Genomic DNA, 22,472 nt, shown 5'->3' on the forward strand with positions numbered 1-22,472 from the left:
CGAACACTTAATGAACCCATATAGTAGTTTCAGTGATTCTATTTTGATGGAAAATGGCAGGGTTAATGCAGAGACCTTGGATCCCAGGAGGCCAAAATTCTCTGTGAATCGAGGGTCCGTCAGGTTGATCTGGAGGAGCTCAGCAGCTGTTTGGATGATCTCTTGCATGAGCATCAGGTTCTCTGTGAAGGGAGGCAGAGAGTGAACCGGAGGGGTAAAAAATGAGGGTAAGAGAGAGGTCATTAGAGTTAGACAGGAAGATGGGACGGGAAAGGGAAAAGAGGGTGACAGAATAACATGACATCCCACTGGGTTTCATTACGACTCGCACCATTACGGGGCAGCGTCGTCAGCCAGCGAGCAGCAAATTATCTGCTTAAAGTGAAGCCCTGTGCGGGACTGATGGGGCCAGAAGGGCCAGCGGTACTAGATGCTGTCGTGCATTAAAACACATCTGACAAAGCCCAAAGAAAGGCACCACCTCAGGTGCAAGATGTGATGACAGAATATTTAATTAGGCCAAATTTAGACAATGGTGATGTTTAATCTCAGGGTGCTCAACACCTAGAGGCCTTTGCAATTACAACAGTTCACTCTTGGTGTGTTTGTGTGAAGAATATGAGTGGGGTTGCGAAGAAGTGAAGCTGCTGCAGCTGCTTACAAAGTGATTCCATACACTAAAAACATTATCACACAAGCACAAACGCCAATTAAAAGGAGGTCATAGATGTCCACTTGTGTGAGTGCGAGGGGAGACGTTTAGCGAGGGCGGACAGGATAAGTGATTGAATTCTACTTTGCTAATGAGATTTAAAAAGGTGCTGAGTGGCTTTCTGCTGGAGAAGGGCCATATGGCCTTGGGCTCTTTGGGAGCTCAAGCTAAGCTGATGTGAAGCCTTATTCCTCATATCTCCAGAATGAATTATGACGCACTATAATCATGTATACAATAACAACAGTATTAACAAAACGTTTTATGGTCTCCCCATGGTCCCGTAATAGCCATGAAGGTCAGAGAAAAAGGGGTGGCACTCTTCCATGCTGTGTGACTTTTTAATGGCACAGGCTGGCAGCCTGCGCTTATACATACATACTGTCACAGCAGGTATGTAAACATAAACTGCAGCATCAGTGTGAGCTCTGCATTACTGCAACAATTAAGCATGAGTGGGAGGGAATTCACTGAGGAGTCAGTAGGTAAAGGTATATGGAGAAACTAAAAAGGATAAAGTATCATTCATTTTTGGATTCTCCATTTAACTAATGAGTGCATATTTCTCATTATAAAGCTGCCCTTGGCCAAAGAAGCCTCTAACTGTCCATACTGACAGTAGATCTGAACCGTTAAGTTACCTTGAGATTCACCGGCAAGTGCTGTGGTGATATTTTTAAGCACAGAGGAGAATGGAAAGTCATCGGGAAGCATATCGACAGCATTCGTCAGGAGATCCATTGATGACCTGGTGAAGATTAAACACAGTCTGTTTATGAAATAGGGGCCAACTGAGCAACATAATGGGGAAAACAAGGCAAAAGGGGGAGATTCAAAGCAGTTATTTTTAGATGTTGGGGCAAATTTATATCTAAAGCGAGATACTAAATTTACACAACGAAAGGGCAAAAAGTTATTTCTTATTCTTAGAGCCATATTTGGGAAGGTGCAAATAAGACTTACATCTGAAACGTGCCAGGGAGAGTGAAGAAGGAGAGTACCCCAAGAGCAGCATCAATGGTCTCTTCCCGAGAGGCATTTAGGCCCCATGGCATTTCGCTTGTAGCTCCCTTCACCACAACGCTCAGATCAGGATTGGCAAAGAACACATTGGCTGTCTCCATAATTTCTGTTGTGGTAGCAGGAACAGAGATGGCTTTGAACATGGCAGGGTAGTCAACGTAGAACATGTCTATGAAGTCATCCATGGGGTCCCTTGCCAGCGTCAACGGGGCCTCGCGTCTGTTTCGGACCCTTGTCGCATGGCTACCACCTGCCATTTCCTGCTGAAACATACTCGGATGGTAGTCCATAGGGGTCAGAAGACCACCGGTGCTTACAAACTGTCTCAGCATTGCAATTATGTTTCCAGCGAGGTCTTCAAAAAGCTCCACGTTTGCTGGCATGTCCATGCTCATCTGCGTCAGAACAGACAAGAGAGGCCTGAGGATGTTGTAGATTTTGGGCAGAGCCTGAGTCAGCAGATCCAGTCCAGACGCTTGAGTGGAGGCCATCCATGCAGACATCTCGGCCACCTTCTGCACAATCATGCTTGAGTCGTTTGATGCCAGAAATTGCTCCAAGGCTTGGGAAACCATAGGCGCATTCCCAAATAAATTCATGTCAATCACCACTTGGACAGCTTCCCTCATCATGTCGGTAAGATTTGCTTCATTGAGTCCAGAAAAAAATCCCTCCATCATGGGGTAGATGTTGTTTGACGTGATGTTTGCAGAGGATAGGAAAATCATTGCTGCTTCTCCGAAGAGGTCCTGGGATGAGTTGTTGACTTGAATGAGATGGTAGTTGTCCAGGATGTGGCTAAGTGTTTTCTCTATAGCTTCAATGTAAGGCTGGATGAATGGGGCCACGCTTACCAGCTCATCTGAGAGCATTTTGAAGGAAGACAAACTGAAAAGGAGATAAATTCAACAAATGTTAAGTTCATTCTACAGATTCTACAGTCTCATGTAAAAAGAAATCCAATATGAATTGGAAAAAAATGTGACGATTGTAAGACCCAAAGCACTTCTATGGACAATGGACTAAGGACTAATTCTCACCTACTTCTTTCATGCAATGCAAACCATTGAACACAGTGATTCCAAAGAATTCTAATTTCTCAGCTTTGAACAGAAGTAATATTTCTTCATCATCTTGCTTTATACTTATTCACATAGTTTTCCCATTTCATCCTTGATAATAGACTGTGGAGTCTTTCCGCTGTGATCAATGATCTATAACTTATGTAGTCAGACCTGATGGATTCCCTGTGATATGCAAAATGTGATCCTTATCACTATGCCCGGCTCATTATTGCAGTTGGCGTATAAAGGGAAATCAATTTTAAGAGGATGTCTCAGCTAGCTGAATCATGGTTAAGCTGCTATCTGTGCAGAGCTGCCTGTTTTCAGGCAGAATCGCATTAAATGAATCAAGTTGAATGTAAATGTGATCACTCCAATTCCTGGTTTAATTAGGTATGAATCAAATTGGCCTGACTGGTGCATTGTGGAAATGCTGTAACAACAAATGGAGAGGTGAGTTCATGTATATGGGTCTGTGTAGAGATGCAACTGACTCTTTAATGGAATTTAATGGAAATGTACAGAACATTTCTACAGTCAGATAATTAAACAAAATACTGTTACATATGATCAGACTGTAGTGTTCATTGGGTTTTGTGTGGTGGCTGCACTATATTTTGATATGATTGCATCATTGTCCTCATATCCTGTGGCTTCAGTGTGAGTGTCTAGTCTGTCTGATCTCCTAAGGGTTCTATTGGTGAAAATAACTGGCATTTTTTCACATTTTTTAATTTGATGTGATCATCGTTCATAATCACTTAATAATTACATGGATCTGGGATGCCAGATTAACTACAAATAACTGTTTTAAAGGGTTTTATGATGGATTTTCCTTTTAAGCATACTAAATCATGACCACAGTGAAAGGCACATATGGTTAGCAATGACATCATCTTATTGTGGCTGTAAATAGTCACCTGTTTTGCCACTGTATGTCTTGGAGCTGCTTGTACCAGTAAAGCTGTGCCTCAGGGCTCAGAGGCTGGCCTGCAAGCTGAGAGAGCTGGCTGAAGAAAGAGCTGCTGAGCTGCTCTGTCGCAAGTGTGCTGTTAATGTTGACTTGGTAGAGAGATTGTACAGCCATGGCAATCCTGGCAGCTGTGGTGCTCACAGTCATTGGTCCCACACCCATGTGCTGTACAGAAAACATACAGCAGAGATGGACTGTTAGTAATGTAGCAGCTTTTTCTGTGTGTCAACACTGCCACCCAGTGGTGAAACTGTTATATGTAGTTGAATATATATATATATATATATATATATATATATATATGAATATATATATTTTTTGGCACATATTTATATATTTCAGTCTGGCTTTGGAAACAAATTCAGAATGTAATATCTTTCTATCAAATTAGTTTGTTTGAAAGTTCCTATTAATTGCAATGCATCTACTTACACTTATGTTCATGTTGGCATAGACAGTCTGGGCTGCATCATAGGCCTCTAGAACAGGCTGCAAGCTGATGTTGCACCACATGGCCATGGTATCATAGCTTAACCCCACTGCCTCCATTACCGGCTCCCATTCCTTGAGAACTTCACTGCACTCCAATGTGCTATTAGCCTAGAGGAAACAATTTCAATATCTTATTGTGTTTCATATGTATTGTTCAGAGAAAACCGGTTCAGTTTGCAAGACAGACATGGAAATAGAACAAAGTGTCAGGGGGGACAAAGGCAAAAGCACTAGGGAAATATAATAATCTCTCTGTTCGTGCAGTTTACAGAGAAGCAAAGAAAAGGGCAGAAGTCTCACACAGGTATCATCGCTTATCACAGACTGACCAAGTACACACACACACCCCCACACATACTGTATATGCATACACAATGTATCTGCACAAACACTGGGTCAGCTATAGACTTTCTGCCATGTCAGACATCTGAAATAAATAGGAACAAGATTCCTTCTAAGGTATACACAAGATAAAGAATAACACTAAGTGCTCTGCTACACCATTATTTAAATGTTGTATCATGGTATGGATTAGAGAAAACTGGCTTTTTAGGCTGATGATGATATAAAGACATGAGAAAAATATGTAGGCTACAGTGGCTGGATAATACAGTTAAACAATGACAGTTAGTGTAAATATAATAGTACATTTTGAACAGCAGAATGAAGTAAATTAAATGATGATTAATAATACATTTAAAATAATAGTTTGACATTTTGGCAAATACGCCTTTTTGATTTATTGCTATGGGAAATAAAAGTAAATAAACTAGCAGTAAATAAGCTAGCACCAGCAGCGGGTTAGCTTAGTGACGTGATTTTGGGGAGTAATTGGTCACTTTTGCCCTTCAGTTTTTGTACAAAATAATGAACAAAAGAGACATTGCATGTTAGGTCCTGGTAGGTGTCACTCAGGGACAGAGTCTGGCTTGCTGTCTTCCTGTTTTTAGTCATTGTGCTCAGCTAAGCTAAGCTAGCTTCATGCACAATCAAATGTGATTCAATACTGTAGTACTCTTTTTTTACTGAGCTTTTGTTGTTGACACTGTAACAGGTGATGATTTAACTTTACAGTAATTTCTAAAGCTATGCTTAGTTGTGGTATTAGATTGTAGCGCACTGCATTGAAAAGTGTGTTTCTAATATTACATTAGAAACACCTTTCAACGCACTGTAGGTCTACTGCCATCTTTCTTTCTTTTTTACATGAATGCCAACATACGCACTGATATACAGTTTCTGTGTTTCATACCGATATATGATCCAATGCAAAACCTCAACTACCTTGTTTTGTGTCCTGGTATGAAGAGGACAAAAGCCTTTAGAAAGTGTAAACTGCGGCTATACAGGCAGGTTGAAAGTACAGTATCTAAAGAAAGACACCCCCGCATTGTGCTCAATCAGTCAAGTGTTTGACATTTCTAAAAAATTAGGTGTGACGCCAAGATGACAGATAGGTATTGTTAATTGAAAACATGCATGAAGATGTATGCATTGGTACAATAGCTAACCTCCCACTTAACTCTCTCTCACGCATGCAAACGTGTACACAAAAAAGTGCGTGCAAATGACTGGACCGAAAGGCACTCATACACAGCAATACAGTATAAGGCTAATCCAGGGAAAATCGTAGCAGTCTAACCTGCTCAGCTGCCTGCACTGTGTGTTCAATGGCAAGCTGCATTCTTTCCAAGAACTCAGACACATTAAACTGACTGGTGTTCACAGACTGTGCAATTTCTCTCATCAGGGTCACCACAGGCATCTGAAGGCTTAGTATCATCACTGGGAGAAGGAAAAGACAAGAGGGTTTGACCAATAGGAATAGCTTTACAAAAAAGCTAGGTAGTTATATATAAGAAAATGTGTTGTATTTATGAAATGGTACAGGAGACACTTTACTACAGCTGTTTCAGGTATATTTAAGATATATCATGGTGTAAAAAGGTGTGCTTTGCCAGGCATAACCAAACCAGGTCTAAATGTGACATCTGTTTAATATTTCATACTGAATATGTACTGAGCATAGGTTATCAAGTGTTGTTCCTTAGTGCTGTGTAACAGTGATGATTCTGGTTCATTAAACTTGTCTATCCTTATCCTTACTACACAGTCCTGCTGTTCAGTAGTGTCCTCACCATTCTGTGCTTGCATGTTGTTCACCATACTTCCTATGATTTTCTCAAACAGTGTGACAACAGATGGGTCACTGTCCAACAGCTCTGTTCCTTCGAGGGCTGACAGTAGGGGCTCTAATGTCTTTTCAAGTCTGTGAAAACACACATGGCATTTGGTTCAGGGCAAGCACAGATGCAACTGAATAGCTGTTTTTATTAGTAAAAAAAAAGAAGAAAAAATCTAATGACTGGTTTGGTTTATTTCCAAGAGGTAATTAAACTTACTTGTCCCATGTGTCTTGGTCTGCCTTCCCAGTTATCACCTGCTCCAGGACAGGAGCAAGATGAGTAAAGGCCTCCAGAGAGGGAGCAGTTATTTGTGAGTCTGGGCCTACCATGACAAGTGGCCAAAGTATGTCTAATAGTTTGCCCATCTGACAACAAAAAAGGAGGGAAATTAACTACATCATCAACTACAAGAGTTGTGTTTCATGTTTGCTTTGATCCATGAAATATTATGAGAACATTGAGTTCAGGGCACATAAAAGATAAAAGCATGTTTTGTTTGTCTGTCTATGATGATAAATGATACTGTGTTTCAATACACGCCTGTAGACATGTGTGGTTTGGAATTGGGTGTTGGCCAAAAGTTTCGGTAGCAACAGAGATAACATTTTATCAGGGTTTTATTTTAAATGTAATGTTTAAGTTGCAGACATTTCAACTGTTTCCAAACTAATTCCCACCAAACTTAATTAAAATGAGAAAAACAAAAAACATAATGAACTTCTCATACACGCATGTGACAATGTTTAAAGCCTTACCTGGCCAAAGATTATGGGAAAATTCTCTACTGATGCATTCTCAAAACCGGCCCAGAGACTCATGTTGCCTGAAATCACAACAAATATATCAATGTCAAACATAATCTTCCGTGTAAAACATGAAGTGAAGCGTCTTATTCTCACAACAGACAACAGAAACATTGTGCTACTTTTATCCAAAGCTCTTTTAGGCTGTCTGGCATCAACGCTTGAATAATGAAGTGCACAATGCGACCTCCACTACATCACAGTTCATCAGGATTCAACATCTTGTCCATCTACAGGGACACAGAGAAGCTGACTTGCCTTGGCCAGACTCCAAGATGAAGTGAGTGATGTTAATGAGGATTGAGACGTAGGACTGGGCTGTGCTGTTTGATGGCAGGAGGCTCTGGACTGTTTTCATCTCATCCAGAATCCTTAAGAAACAAAGTGCATCAATATTTCACATCTGAATCAAAAGGTCATCACGTCTCATTAAATTCTTTCAAAGGATTGCAGGACTGCAGGCACTTTATCTTTCTGTTTGGTTTCAATTATCCATCTGGACTAGTGGTTGTTAATTAGTATCACTGGAATGCAGAGGCCTGCCAGTTTTTATTAGTTATCTAGTGAGGTACTATTTTCTGAGATGCAAAATTAATGCAATTAATTTCCATTAACTACTTTGTAGGGCAGTACAACTAACCTATAACATATGCATAATTAAACCTGCAATAAACTGATTTCTTTGGCCACTTGGGGGCACAGGAAACAAGCTATAAACACAACATTTACGTATTATCATATTTGTTGATGGATGCTAATTTTCAAGTGTTTTACTGCATTACATAACATTATGGCAATGTTGTCATTTGGTCTGTTGAAGTATTAGGAATATAGCAGCATCACTCACAACTGATTCCAGCTGTCTGGTCCACCAGCTGCGGAGATGCTCTCAAAATACGTGGTTGCTACTTTGAGTCCAGAAAGCAGGTATGCAGCGAACATGTCTGGTAATGTCTGTTGGATGACACTCTCAGCCCTCTTGAGGATGAGGAGGGAGATGTTAAGTGATGAGGGAAAACTTGTGTCTGGTTGGACAATGATCTCAAGTGAGTCCTGCACAATTTCCAGGATGTTCTGCTGTACAAAGAGCGGTAGGGGGCCCGTGGCTGCGGTCGGGATCTGCATAGAACTTTGGACTGCTTCCAAAATAGTGGCTAAGAAGTGGCCACTCTCTAGGCCACCTGGTTGCTCTGCCAACATTAGGGCTTTGCTCAGGGACATGGTGATATTGCTAATGATTGAGATGTAGGCCTGTTGATCATTATTGAGAAAACTAACCATTGTCTCAAGCAGCTGCTGGAGGTCTGTCACAGGGGTGGAGACATTTATGGAGGGGTCTCCCCATTGGACCATACTACTGAGGACAGATGAGACATTGGGTTGTTTTATCCACTTCTGTATAAGATCAAGGTATAGTTTAACTTGGTGCTCAGTGACATGCAGAACGGTTGTGTTGAAGAACGGCTCTGATCCTGGGATGTTATTCTGAGCTTCTAGGTTGACCTTTATAGATTCAAATAGACGCTGGATAATCTCAACTGTTGTTTGGCCAATTTTACTCACACCTGCACCATCTATTGGGTACTGGAGGTTGTTTATCAGGCTCTCGACCTGTTTACTGCTAAACACAGAGAAATCCACCTGTGCCAGCTGTAATGTCACTTGCATTTGTGTGAGGTAGTACAGGGGATGGAGGAGCTCTGAGACCGCGCTTGTGCTCGTGATATTTTCCAGCCTTTTCAAGTACCATTCCACAATCTCCAGATATACTTTCTGAGCATACATGGGGTTCATCAGCAAGGAGGTGTTCAAATTGTTAAATGGCTCTGTGTTGGCGACCAGTTGTATCAGACCCTCTACCATTCTGATTTCATTCATGATCTCTGGAGTGTACAGGTGGTTCAACTGGAGGTTCATCTTGATGTTGGCCAGGGTGCTGTTCAGGGTGTGTGAGAGGGCCATGTTAGGATCTGAGCTGAAGTTAACTTGGACGACATGACTGAATGCGTTATTGATGATTAACGGGATGAGGGAGAGGATGGCTGTCTCATTACGGAGAGCAGGTAGATGTGTCAGAAAACTGCTGACACCATTTATCTGTCCAATAACACACTGGGCTGTCACCGTCTCGTTATGCTGTGGTTCGAAACACTGGCGAGCATTGATAATCTCCTCCATATTTAACATCAGATCGTTTATGTTGGCAGCTCCAGCTAGTGCAGCTATGTTGTTCAGCTCCCCAAGGGTTAGGTTTGACTGTTGCAGAGCATTCTGGACATCCGACACAGTAACATTTGGTATAGCCATGATCAATCTGATGAAATGAAGAGTCTGATTAAATGTTTCCACATTGGCAGCATCATTAGAGGACAGTAGGAGTGGGAAGAACATGGATAAAATGTCCTCAGACACCTGTCCCTCCAGAATAGAGCTGTTTGCAGATATTCCAATGCGGACATTACCGTTGGCCGAGAGCATCATGTCTAATATCTGATCCAGGAGCGTGAAGATTTCTGAGATTCCAGCCAAACAGTTTTGGCCTGATGTACATTCCGTCATCTCATACTGCAAAGCTTTGAAATCCTGGAGAAAGCGAGCAGCTTCCTGTTGGACCTCAGGTGGTAGGAATGCTACAAGTTTCTGTGCAACAATGTTCTGGGCAGCATCTGGTCCAGCCTGCGACAGGTTCTGAAGGCTCTCTGGGGTGAGAAGGTTGAGAAAGTCCTTGGAAAGCAGGTGGAGGTCAGTGATTTGTGCTGTGCTAAGCTGCCCACTTGGTAATGGGAGCGGTTGGATTCTTTGCAGTCTATACAGAGACATCACAAATTCTTGAAGCTGGCGTATGTACCCAAGAATGATGTTAGTTGGATCACCATTTGGAGAATCCATCACTGTCTTCAGTAGCTCCATGGCACTGAGGATGGCTTCTACAACGCCTGTTGAGGTCTGGTTGGTGAAAGCCTGAATGGCTTCTCTGAGACGGGCCACATCGTCAGGGTGGAGGTAGTCTGAATAGGTAAGCAGAGTTTGTCCTATGATGTGGGAGAGAGACATGGTGAGGTTACCCTCTAAGGAGAGAAACTGTATAATCAACTGTTCCAGTTCAGGCATCGTTGGGTCTGTCTCATTAAAGGTAAAGATGTAGGCCTGTTGATCATTTCTGAGAAAATTAACTATTGTCTCAAGCAGCTGCTGGAGGTCTGTCACAGGGGTGGAGACATTTATGGAGGGGTCTCCCCATTGGAACATACTACTGAGGACCGACGGGACATTGGGTTGTTTCATCCACTTCTGTATAAGATCAAGGTATAGCCTAACTTGGACCTCAGTGAGATGCAGAACGGTTGTGTTGAAGAACGGCTCTGAACCTGGGATGTTATTCTGAGTTACTAGGTTGACCTTCATAAATTCAAACAGACGCCAAATAATCTCAACTGTTGTTTGGCCAATTTTACTCACACCTGCACCATCTAATGGGTACTGGAGGTTGTTTATCAGGCTCTCGACCTGCTCACTGATAAACACAGAGAAATCCACCTGTGCCAGCTGTAATGTCACTTGCATTTGTGTGAGGTAGTACAGTGGATGGAGAAGCTCTGAGACCGCGCTTGTGCTCGTGATATTTTCCAGCCTTTTCAAGTACCATTCCACAATCTCCAGATACACTTTCTGAGCATTCATGGGGTTCATCAGCAAGGAGGTGTTCAAATTGTTAAATGGCTCTGTGTTGGCGACCAGTTGTATCAGACCCTCTACCGTTCTGATTTCATTCATGATCTCTGGAGTGTACAGGTGGTTCAGCTGGAGGTTAATTTTGATGTTGGCCAGGGTGCTGTTCAGGGTATGTGAGAGAGCCAGGTTAGGATCTGAGCTGAAGTTAACTTGGACGACATCACTGAAATCGTTATTGATGATTAACGGGATGACGGAGAGGATGGCTGTCTCATTACGGAGAGCAGGTAGATGTGTCAGAAAACCGCTGACACCATTTATCAGTCCAATAACACACTGGGCTGTCACCGTCTGGTTATGCTGTGGTTCAAAACACTGGCGAGCATTGATAATCTCCTCCATATTTAACATCAGATTGTTTATGTTGGCAGCTCCAGCTAGTGCAGCAATGTTGTTCAGCTCCCCAAGGGTTAGGTTTGACTGTTGCAGAGCATTCTGGACATCCGACACAGTAACATTTGGTATAGCCATGATCAATCTGATGAAATGAAGAGTCTGATTAAATGTTTCCACATTGGCAGCATTATTAGAGGATAGTAGAAGTGGGAAGAACATGGATAAAATTTCCTCAGACTCCTGTCCCTCCAGAATAGAGCTGTTTGCAGATATTCCAATGCTGACATTACCGTTGGCCGAGAGCATCATGTCTAATATCTGATCCAGGAACGTGAAGATTTCTGAGATTCCAGCCAAACAGTTTTGGCCTGCTGTACATTCCATCATCTCATACTGCAAAGCTTTGAAATCCTGGAGAAAGCGAGCAGCTTCCTGTTGGACCTCAGGTGGTAGGAATGCTACAAGTTTCTGTGCAACAATGTTCTGGGCAGCATCTGGTCCAGCCTGAGACAGGTTCTGAAGGCTCTCTGGGGTGAGAAGGTTGAGAAAGTCCTTGGAAAGCAGGTTGAGGTCAATGATTTGTGCTGTGCTAAGCTGCCCACTTGGTAATGGGAGATGTTGGATTCTTCCCAGACTATACAGAGACATCACAAATTCTTGAAGCTGGCGTATGTACCCAAGAATGATGTTAGTTGGATCACCATTTGGAGAATCCATCACTGTCTTCAGTAGCTCCATGGCACTGAGGATGGCTTCTACATGGCCTGCTGAGGTCTGGTTGGTGAAAGGCTGGATGGTTTCTTTGAGACGGGCCACATCGTCAGGGTGGAAATAGTCTGAATAGGTAAGCAGAGTGTGTCCCATGATGTGGCAGAGAGACATGGTGAGGTTACCATCTAAGGAGAGAAACTGCATAATCAACTGTTCCAGTTCAGGCATCATTGGGTCTGTCTCATTGAAGGTAGAAATGTCCTGGTTGAGCCTGCCAATCTTTGAGGCAACATCGAGCACTGCGGAGACGTTAAGGGGGCCATTGCCGAGGAGCAGAGGCAGCAGTGGTTTCAGACCTGCCGACTGTAACAGGTTACCGATGAGGGGAAGCATTACGTCAGGGTTAGTGATGTTTTGGTCAGGAAGCATGGAGATCGTTTTGACAAAGCCATCCAGGTACTGTAACAGGTTTATCAGGTAGGCAGAGAGCGCATCTCCCCCTTTGATTTCTTGTTTCAAAAATGATGCTGCCATATATTTATAGGTGTCACTTAACACATGCTGCAACAGATGCACAGATCCTTTGAGACAACTACAGAGGTTGAAGAAAAAGAAAGAAAAGAGAAGACAGAGAACATGAGTAATGTGGTTAAAACAGTAACAGCAATAAATAACACTTCTTCTGGTGTTGTAACTCTGTCTATACTACAGTATGCTGAATTCTGCATTTGTGCAAAGAGGCTGCCTGTTTAATCATATTTCATATCACAAACAATAGCAATGACTTCATGTCAACCATTTCATTAAATTAAATTTAATAAAATAGTTAGACATTTTGGGAAATACACTTGTTATTTTGTTTGTTAGATTAGAATATTGATACCACTCTCACAGCAGTGAATTAATTATTAATATTAAGGTGCAGCCAGTAGTTGGTTAGCTTAGTTTAGCACAACGACATGGGGAAACAGCTAGCCGTGCACTGTTCAGTGCTTCTTAAACTCAGTAATTAACACATTACATCTCTTTTGTTTATTCAGTACAAAAGCCAGTGTAAAATGTGGTTTTATTGGAGATTATGTGTCAAACCAGTTCTTAGCCGGGTTCAGTGACTTCCTGGAGTTTTGTCATCACCTTGAGGTTGCCAGGCAATACTTCCACACAGCTTTAAAGTTGCTGGTAGGCGGATGCTACGCTAACTAGCTGTTAGCTACAGCTTCATGTATAACAGATCTGGGAATGGTATCGATCTTCTCATCATAATGATACAGTATATCATCATCTCATTCTAAATAGTTGTTTTAAAGGTCCCATGGCATGAAAATTTCACTTTATGAGGTTTTTTTAACATTAATATGAGTTCCCCCAGCCTGCCTATGGTCTCCCAGTGGCTAGAAATGGCGATAGGTGTAAACCGAGTCCTGGGTATCCTGCTCTGCCTTCGAGAAAATCAAAGCTCAGATGGGCCGATCTGGAATCTTACCTCCCCTTTCTCTGCTTTGCCCGCACAGAGAATTTGGCCCACCCATAATCAATAACAGACAGAAATGTCAATTCCAGAGCATATACAAAAAGACATCATTTTTTTTAAACTAACAAGTACAAGCACTTACTTCACCAGGAAATCTTGGTTTGGTGACATCAGAGCCTGAGTCATCACTTGAACAAACTGTGGCCATTCCAAACCAGTATCGCAATGAATGGCTGAGTCGTTGATGTTAATAGAACCTAAAGTGGGAGGTAAACATGTTACATACATACACACATACAGCACATACATAGTATACATAGTATACATACATAGATACATACATACATACATACATACATAGTATACATACATACATACATATTTATTCTACTATGTTAAATAACATGCAAATCTTTTATCGTAGCGGCCCAGTGACATCTTCTATTAATCACTGATAAAACTAAATTTGCAATATATCTTTTTGGTCATGGTTTACTAGAAATATATAAATTCACAATGTAAATTTTCAAATGATATTTTTAAATTGCTGTTTATAAAGAGAAATACAAAATTTCACAGACAAAGTTTTCTTTAAAAAAATTTATTATAGAAAGCCCTTTTGTGTAGGTAATGCTAATGCTAACAAGCTCTCATAGAGAATAAGACAATAAAGGAAAACATGTGTGTATTAGTCTTTATGTCTTAATAATAATAGAAAATTATGAACCTGGAAATTTAAAACTCTTTTAGGCCTCATTTGCCCCCTGGATTGCCTTCTATGTATGCATTTGCTAGCAAAAGAAAGAAAAGAGAAGAAATTACACTCACAGTTTGCTGGCTGAGTTGTGACATCAGGCCTGTAGTTCAAAATCCAGAAAACCATGTGGAAATAGTCCTTTACCTCTGGCCACAGTTGACTCTTCTCAATCTTTTCTCCAAAATTCACCATGAACAAGGAAACACTACAAGAAAAGCAGAGCACAACACTGTTAAGACAGTGAAATGATAGCCGACAGCGTGAAATGAGACATTGTGCACATGATTGGTGGAAAATGTGTCATCTTATTTAAAACAAAATTCACCCAATCAATTGAAAAGGCCTTGTCTAATGTAAATCAAATGTCTTCACTGAAAGAAAAAAAAATGTTGTTGGGCCTGGGCCTAAAATCTTTTAAATTAAAGACATTATGTAAGTTTTAATTGTACGACTGTTGATTACAAAACAGCAATATTTGTTACATCATATTTTCATTATCACATGTTGAAATAAAAAGTACATATGCAGAGAACAGTAATACTCTGGAATGAAACCCTGCAGGAATATAATCGTTGCTTTCTCAAAACCTTTGTTGAAGAGTTTCAGCAACATCTTGACTGCTGTTGTCTGGCATCCAGTTCATCCAGTACTCTCCACCCAGCTCCGTTGCCAGTCTGTGTGAAAGCACGGCGACCTGCATACTGTTATTGCACAGCTTGTGCCACTCAGAGAGAATCATGGGAAGTGTCACGTTGTAGTCTGTTTGGCCTGTCAGAGCAGTGTACACGTCTTGTGCCTGAAACAAAATATGAAATATCTAAATATTAAGTATTTCTCTATAACATTAAATATGAATCTGTGTTCATGTAGGACACCATTTTAAAGGATCTGTTGCAACAATACTTTAGTATTGACTGATAAAATAGATTCTGTAAAAGTATACAATACAGCACAATCCAACCCTAAACCAAAGAAATTTGTTCCAAAACAAAATGAAATAAGAAAAGTAAATTGTAAAGCATAAAGTTAGAGGAGGAATCATTTATCATCATCATTTATGTCTTTCACATAATATATTAATGTCAGGCAGCACATCACTTTGGAATGAAACTTTTCAAATGCAGTTAAGTAACTTTTACCTTCTGAACCAATGGCAGCCAGTCCATTAGTAGCGCTTGCTGTAGAGCGGAGCTGTTCTGACAGACCATTGATCTCCACACCTCGATCTTTATGCTCTCTGTGTTTAAGAGCCACTCAAAGGGACCCAAGAGACCCTCACATGTTAAAGACTCAGTTGACAGAATCTAGTAAAACAGAGGTAAAAAGCACCAACTGGTAAGTGTTTGCTACCTTGATTGTTTTCCATACTATTAATCAAAAACCTCAAACATGTCATCCCTTAAAGTCAATGTATTACATATGACAGAGTGCTGTCAGTAGATCATCAGTGTAATGATGATGACAGACAGGTGTTCAGTACGACTTCACTACGACTTCTTGCACAGTTTCATAATAAAGCTTCTGAGTCTGAACAATGCTTGTCTGCTCATGTTCTTGGAAAAAATACATGCAAGTGAGCCAACTATAGTTAAAAGTAAAATATAGTTTATTAGAATTTACACACCAATCTCATTTCTATGAAATGTGACTGTGGCAATACTGGCAGCTGTACAATACATAGCCACTGTTCAGAAGCAGTCAGACAATCAAACTAGGCTTTAAACCAAGCTAAAATAATCATGAGTTACACTGTAAATGCACGCACAACTAAGGTTAGTACAAGAGGGTGGAAACTGCCTCATGCTGTCTTCAAACCGTCTGATTACTTGTGCGGTTGCCCAAATGTGCTGCTACCCAACACCTAAGCAATGAAACTATGATGCCTAAAACTAGATAAAAAATAACATCATTGCTATTCAAAAGATCAATAGCCAAAAGCTTATGGTCAGTTGAAATACTAAAAATATACCTTCGTAATAACTTCCATCCCGCTGTCCAGGACATGACTAATCCAAACACTTGCCCCAGACTGGTTTGTAAGCAATGTTAGATAAGTCATTTGAAGTTTATCAGCATCTTTAAGGACATTGGCCATCATTCCTGCAAACCAGGGAGAGTGTAGACAACAAATATACAACAAAGACAAAGCCAGATCAGTTGACTACAGTCATATTCAGTGATAGGCTATAAAACAAAAGTACATTTTCAACACAATTTAAAAATAAATAATTCCACCTTTTATCACTGTTAAGTCACCCACTTGTCACACAATATCTGTTGTATAATACATCCTATGTGGTTTATAATTTTCCTTTTTGTGTGTGTATCCATTTCCCGCATGGTAACTCCTCTAGTCCTACTTTGGTTCAACATCTTTCATAAGTCCCCTGAGAAAGGGTGGGAACTAGTTCCATTCACCTCTGGGTTATACAGTACACATACTCTAGATAGAGAAAACAATAGTGTGCAGTGTGCGATGGTCATATTTACATACATACTAGTCATACACTGAACACAATATGTCCTGTGAATGCGTTAACTTTTAGATTCAGTCTCTGCTTACCTTCTACAGTATCAAGGGCCAGTGTCGCTGACTTCATGGACTGAAAGCCAGTTCTGAGGACACTCTGGACAACCATATCCAGCTCCGGCACAATTTTTATAATATCCATCACCATTTCACCGACCCCCAAAAAGCTGCCAAAGCACAAGGCCAGATTTAAGATAAAGTACAAACTATTCACATTACAGTGGACAATCAACTTTGGGTACAGTTCTCTGATATTTAGCCTGATATGTGCAACAGGAATAAAAAAAAACAAAAAACACAAGATGGTTTCCAGTTTGTTTTTTCTAAGTATAATGTATTTAACAAGAAGGGTTGAATGGGCTGCAACAAATTGTACAAAAAATGTTAATTGATTGGTATAAAAATAGCTTGTCATCTATTAAATATTACCAAATGATTTCTCAGAAGAAGCTTGTTTCTTCCATGTACAGTAGATTATAAATGTCCATTTTGATATTATTGTGTGACCATTAGCTGATGCAAAAAAATACCATACCATGTGGGTTTTTTTGGCCAACTTTGCCATTTCTGAACAAATATATAATCTTGCTTACAAATATACAGTAATTTTTTTTTAAAACGCCTTCCAATTGTCTAAACATTTGTGTGACATTCAGAAAACGTATTCAGTTGCTTCAATCCAAATAGCTTTATTGTTTTGGGCAGCATGAAACATGGGCAGCCTCTGATGGATTTGCTTTATAACTGATTGGCAATGTACTGTACTGTACTTACAGCTCCTCGTCAATGTTTTGTGGTTGAGTATCTACGCTACGCCGGGTCCTCGTGAAGTTGGAGCCTCCCTGTCCTTTTGAGGATGAACCTCCCATCAGACTGTGCAGCAGCCCTTTGGCGAAGGACACATCACGTGGAGCAACATGCTTACTCCATACCAGGAGAACCTGAGGATAATATAGTTAACGTGTGGGACAAGAAGGTATGCTGAGTTAGATTTGCAAAGTTAAAAACATTTTAGCTGGCACATAATTGATTCTATGAGCATAGGCATTGCCCTACGACTGCACATGCACAAGGGACAACCCAATAGCAACCCCTTAGAGAGCAAAGCCTATATGAAAAAGAAGTGACTCATTGAGTAATATGACATCAATGCTATATTCTTACAGTATATAAAAGTGTACAGCTCTATCATTTTAAAAACAAATATATAGTACATATTACTTAAACTATTTTTTATTAAATTTTATGTTCTTTTGACTGTTGCAGTACTTTATTTTTATCTTTTATTTTCTCGTACTATGTTTATTGTGATAAAGCAAAGTAGCAGGGAAAATTATTGTTATGTAAAAACCTACTTGGCAGTAAAGCTGATTCTGCTATGCCAGCATTAGATTGTTGATTAATGTCCGGCTTATTGAGTGAGTACACAGTGATGACAGTGTTAGCTAACAGCTTCTGATTGGGAATTATCTCCTCAAAGCACATCAGCCATAGTGGCAGTGCTAATTGGATGCTCTTTGAGGTTTCTGCTCCCCAGGTGCAACCTGGGAGTCGCAGTTGCTTGTTGCTATGGCCAACAGCTTTCTTGCGGCCGTAGACTAATTAACTGGTACTCTATGGATCTAATCAGAAGTGAAGGTGGCACTTGAGAATGCAAATTAAGAACAAGGACAGAAGAACTCAGACAAGTAACACAAGATAAAGTAAGAATGAGACTGTGAGAAGACCAATGCCAGCCACACACATCAAGTAGCTGGCTCATTTCTGATGGGACTGTCATTCTCTCTCTTGGTGTTGATAACATTCACATCATTCTAACCTACCTGCTTTGCCACCTGATCAGGGCTGATCCAGCCCAGAAGCATGTCCACGGTGCCTGTACTACATGCTGCTGTTAGCCACAATGGGTTACTGCTGTTGTCACACAAGTACATCCGCACCATGTCTCTGTCCAGTGTCAGGCCAATAGCCTAGACGAGGGAAGATAATTACAGTAAATATAAGGAACTTGACTCATTTATTGAAATATTATTACCACAAATAGTCAAAACTGTTCCATTAAATATGAAGCTCCTTAGCTTAGCTTAGCATTAAGACTGGAAACAGGGGAAAGCAGCTAATTTAGCCTGGCACACAAAATTCGGGAAGGTGGGTTTTGTTACCTTTAAACAGAACCAGGCTTAACGGCTGCTGGCTATAGTTTCATATTTAGCATACAGGCATGAGAGTATTGCCCTTCTTATTTAACGCTTGGCAAAAAAGTGATGTAAATGATGTTGAAAATGTTTTTAAATATTGTTTGCAAGTGTAACAAGAGTTATTAGTGATTCCACTTGCAGGGTTTAATCATCCAATACCAAGGTTTTTTTGACATTCTGTATTGTGATTGGTCAGTGGGTGTCTCCTCTGTAGATATATGCCCTTGTACGTGACTCAGCGGTGCCAGTGCACGAGGAATGTGCCTGTGGTAGTCATAAGCACATTTTTACTGTTTCTTTTAATAATATTTAATGTACATGCCATGTTGATATGATGTATAAATACTTCCGTAGAATGTATTGACGGCTATGAATACTGTTTGAAATGCTTATATCGTATGCAATGTACAGAAAGGCTAGTTAGCTTAGCATACTAGGTCGTTAATTTGCTTTTGTCCATCTGTAATTAGAATGACTGGGTGTGTACGCTGTGTCCTACGTGGCTGACCAGGATATAATTCTTTGTTCACCAGGTACATGTTGTATTTTTGTTTACACATTTGTTCAATTTAATGTCGTGTTGTGATATTATATATGCCATTGTACGTGACTTAGCGGGCCAGTGCACGAGGAGTGTGCCCGTGAATGACGTACGTGTGTGTACGCTGTGTCCTACTTGGGTGACCATGATATGATTCTTTGTTCACCAGAATAAATCAGACCAGATTGAGAAACGTGCAAAATCTTCAATTGTTACACAAGTTCAACTTTACTTTCGTTTTTAACACCGACTGAGGCTCAAATGTGGCAGAGTGGGTTGAGACCAGTTTGGCAACCCTGAAGACAGAGCTGAAGAAAGGTATGCTGTTATGTCCTTTCTTAAGTCAACACATACCTTATGCAGTGGAATTTTCACCTCTTGTAGAACACGTGTCACCATTTGACTTAGTGAGTAATTTGGCAACGTCACAACCTCGCCAAGGGAAATGGACACATCTAAGCAAAATCAAATCACATGTTCACAGGTTACACCCTCCTGTCATATCAGCACAAAACCAGACTGGCAACATTTCTCTGGTGTTGTCATGTCAAAGTTGAATTGTGTTTGCATTTTCATTTCCCTAGAACAGTAAGACTTCAGGTCTTCATTGTGATTCAGCATTGTAAGAAATTATACTGAAACATAAAGGTATATATAGCTGATGGAAAGTTACCTTTGCCAGGCCAGTTTTGAGCATAGTGGATCATGCTGATGCCTCCAGCAAGGAGTGGATGCACGGTGGAAAGTGAGGCACTGGCTTCAGGGAAATTGCTCTGGATGACATTCATAGCACTAGACAGACCATGGGCGGAAAATATTTAATGCTCAAAGCAAGACATAACCTTCAGCAAACACTTGACAGAGCTAATGATTCGATAAACAAAAACACACTTTGCCCTGTTCTAAATCCTTAAGTCTCAGATATTGCGGGGTGCAAACATGGCTAGACCAAATGTTTGAAAACTAATACCAATAGAATATTTCTAAATTGAAGTCACTAGGGTTCAATTTTATTGTACCTCAGTTCTGTATTTCTAAACTAAAACCTATTTATGCCAAAATGGCCAGTAGCATTTGTTTTTCTTCGTCAAAAATGTTGAATGAATAATATAAAAACTTTTGTCTAGCAGCTCTTAAAAACTCCAGCATAACACTGACAGACAAGGGGCCACTGTACTTATTAAATATTCAGAATAACACAGCATACTTTAACTATTTCTTTCTAGGGATAGACCGATTATCGGGTTTGGTATCAGTTTGCATATGATCTGTATCTGCGTTTTATTTGCCTGATAACTGATAAAGTTCATTATTAAAGTGCTTTACTTTGGCTGCGCTACAGCTCTGTGTCTGTCCCTCTGCTTCGGTTTCACTCACCACTGAGTCTGACTTCATGTCCCGCCCACAACACTATCTGACTATCTTTTACTGTGTATTGTGTTGAAAGTTTCTAATTTTTAAATAATTGCTTAAAGCATTTAAACTAAGCTTTGTGTTGGAGTTTGTAACATTCCAAAATCTTAATTTTGACTTAAAGATTTTCATTTCCACTGTAAATGCATATCGGTTCGAAATATTGGTTATCGGTTTCATTAGCTACTAATAATCGGTATCGGTATCAGCCTTGACAAACCATTATCGGTCAATCCCTATTTCCTTCATAATTATTTTTCTAAACTTACTAAATAAATATGTCACCTTCATACAGCTGCCCTTCATTCATTTTGAATTGCTGCATCATTGAAAGTACTTTACCCCTGTATGTTGGTCAGTAGGGCCACTGCGTTGGCCAGCACCTGGTCAACAGAACCAGAAGAGGAGAGCTGGGGAATAGCAAGAAGGCTTTCCCACAGTGAGGTCTGATTTTGCAGCTGATTGAACGCCATCATCGCTGCCCCAGCCACCGTCATCATCTTATCTGGTTTTTCCAGCATCAGCTCTGTCAGTATCTGACAACCAGATGAGATTTCAGAGTCAACAAAACAAATGCAACTGCACCAGTTTTGTGTTATTATATATAGTTTTGTGTTATATATATATATATATATATATATATATATATATATATATATATATATATATATATATATATATATATATATATATATATATATTTATATATATATATATATTCCTCTGTGCGGATAACAACAAGCTGGCACATACAGGCACAAATCCACATACTGTATGTATGCAAGCAAACCCAAACACACACCTGGTTGAATGTGTTGAGCGAGACTTCAAACACAGTGTCGTTGGACTTGCAGAAAGTGACCACAGCATAGCAGAGGGGGTTGGTTGAGGTTGTGTTCATCATGGGCAGCATCATGGTGCAGATGGCTCTCTTCAACAGGATCGCTGACTCCAGCATTTTGTTGAAGGTCTCCTAGATTCAGATTATAACAGTTAGGCAATAAATTCAGGTATTCATTCAAAAGGTAAATTCATATAATAAAATTAGATTGGAACACAAAGAGTGAATACCTCCAAATCATATTGTTTACAGTTCCAATATCAACTGTATTAATGAACTATTAAAAAACAAAATCATATCTACACAAGATGCAACCTACCATATACATATCTGCAAACTTGTCGCTTTTCGGTGCTAATTAAGCCGGTGCCTTAACGACCATTATCTATCGGACCGAACAGCAACTCGGATATCGGTGCCTTATTTAGGTGCTACTTAAATTCCTCCGCTTCTCTCTGATGCTCCGAAAATGGACGTAATGAAAGTGAAACATCGCCGCACGGGACGCTAGTTACGGTAACACTACACTCAACAGCAGGTATACGTTAGCATACCAGCTTGAGTAAACACGGCTAAAATGCTGACAGCTAAACGGTAAAGTGTGTCTGTATTTCACTGGAGAGGATTCTAACAACAGTCTATAGCTGCCGTTGTCTGAAAAACAACACAGAACCTTTTCCCATCCAGTG

General features: G+C 40.4%; 1 protein-coding gene across 1 annotated transcript in view; it reads right to left on the bottom strand.

The window, feature by feature from the left end:
- abca12 (ATP-binding cassette, sub-family A (ABC1), member 12) overlaps positions 1 to 22,472 on the bottom strand; it is a 67,626-nt gene that overhangs the window by 37,067 nt on the left and 8,087 nt on the right. Inside the window, 23 exon segments of the mRNA XM_039817649.1 lie at positions 76 to 182; positions 1,354 to 1,460; positions 1,676 to 2,623; positions 3,720 to 3,937; positions 4,205 to 4,372; positions 5,907 to 6,049; positions 6,403 to 6,533; positions 6,667 to 6,815; positions 7,206 to 7,273; positions 7,512 to 7,624; positions 8,101 to 12,624; positions 13,646 to 13,760; positions 14,332 to 14,465; positions 14,848 to 15,056; positions 15,400 to 15,564; positions 16,230 to 16,360; positions 16,824 to 16,957; positions 17,565 to 17,731; positions 18,614 to 18,760; positions 19,884 to 19,984; positions 20,203 to 20,321; positions 21,285 to 21,478; positions 21,745 to 21,915. Coding sequence (XP_039673583.1) covers positions 76 to 182; positions 1,354 to 1,460; positions 1,676 to 2,623; positions 3,720 to 3,937; positions 4,205 to 4,372; positions 5,907 to 6,049; positions 6,403 to 6,533; positions 6,667 to 6,815; positions 7,206 to 7,273; positions 7,512 to 7,624; positions 8,101 to 12,624; positions 13,646 to 13,760; positions 14,332 to 14,465; positions 14,848 to 15,056; positions 15,400 to 15,564; positions 16,230 to 16,360; positions 16,824 to 16,957; positions 17,565 to 17,731; positions 18,614 to 18,760; positions 19,884 to 19,984; positions 20,203 to 20,321; positions 21,285 to 21,478; positions 21,745 to 21,915 — 8,463 coding nt within the window.

This window comes from Perca fluviatilis, chromosome 12 (genome assembly GCF_010015445.1).
Source record: "Perca fluviatilis chromosome 12, GENO_Pfluv_1.0, whole genome shotgun sequence".
Lineage (NCBI taxonomy): Eukaryota > Metazoa > Chordata > Actinopteri > Perciformes > Percidae > Perca > Perca fluviatilis.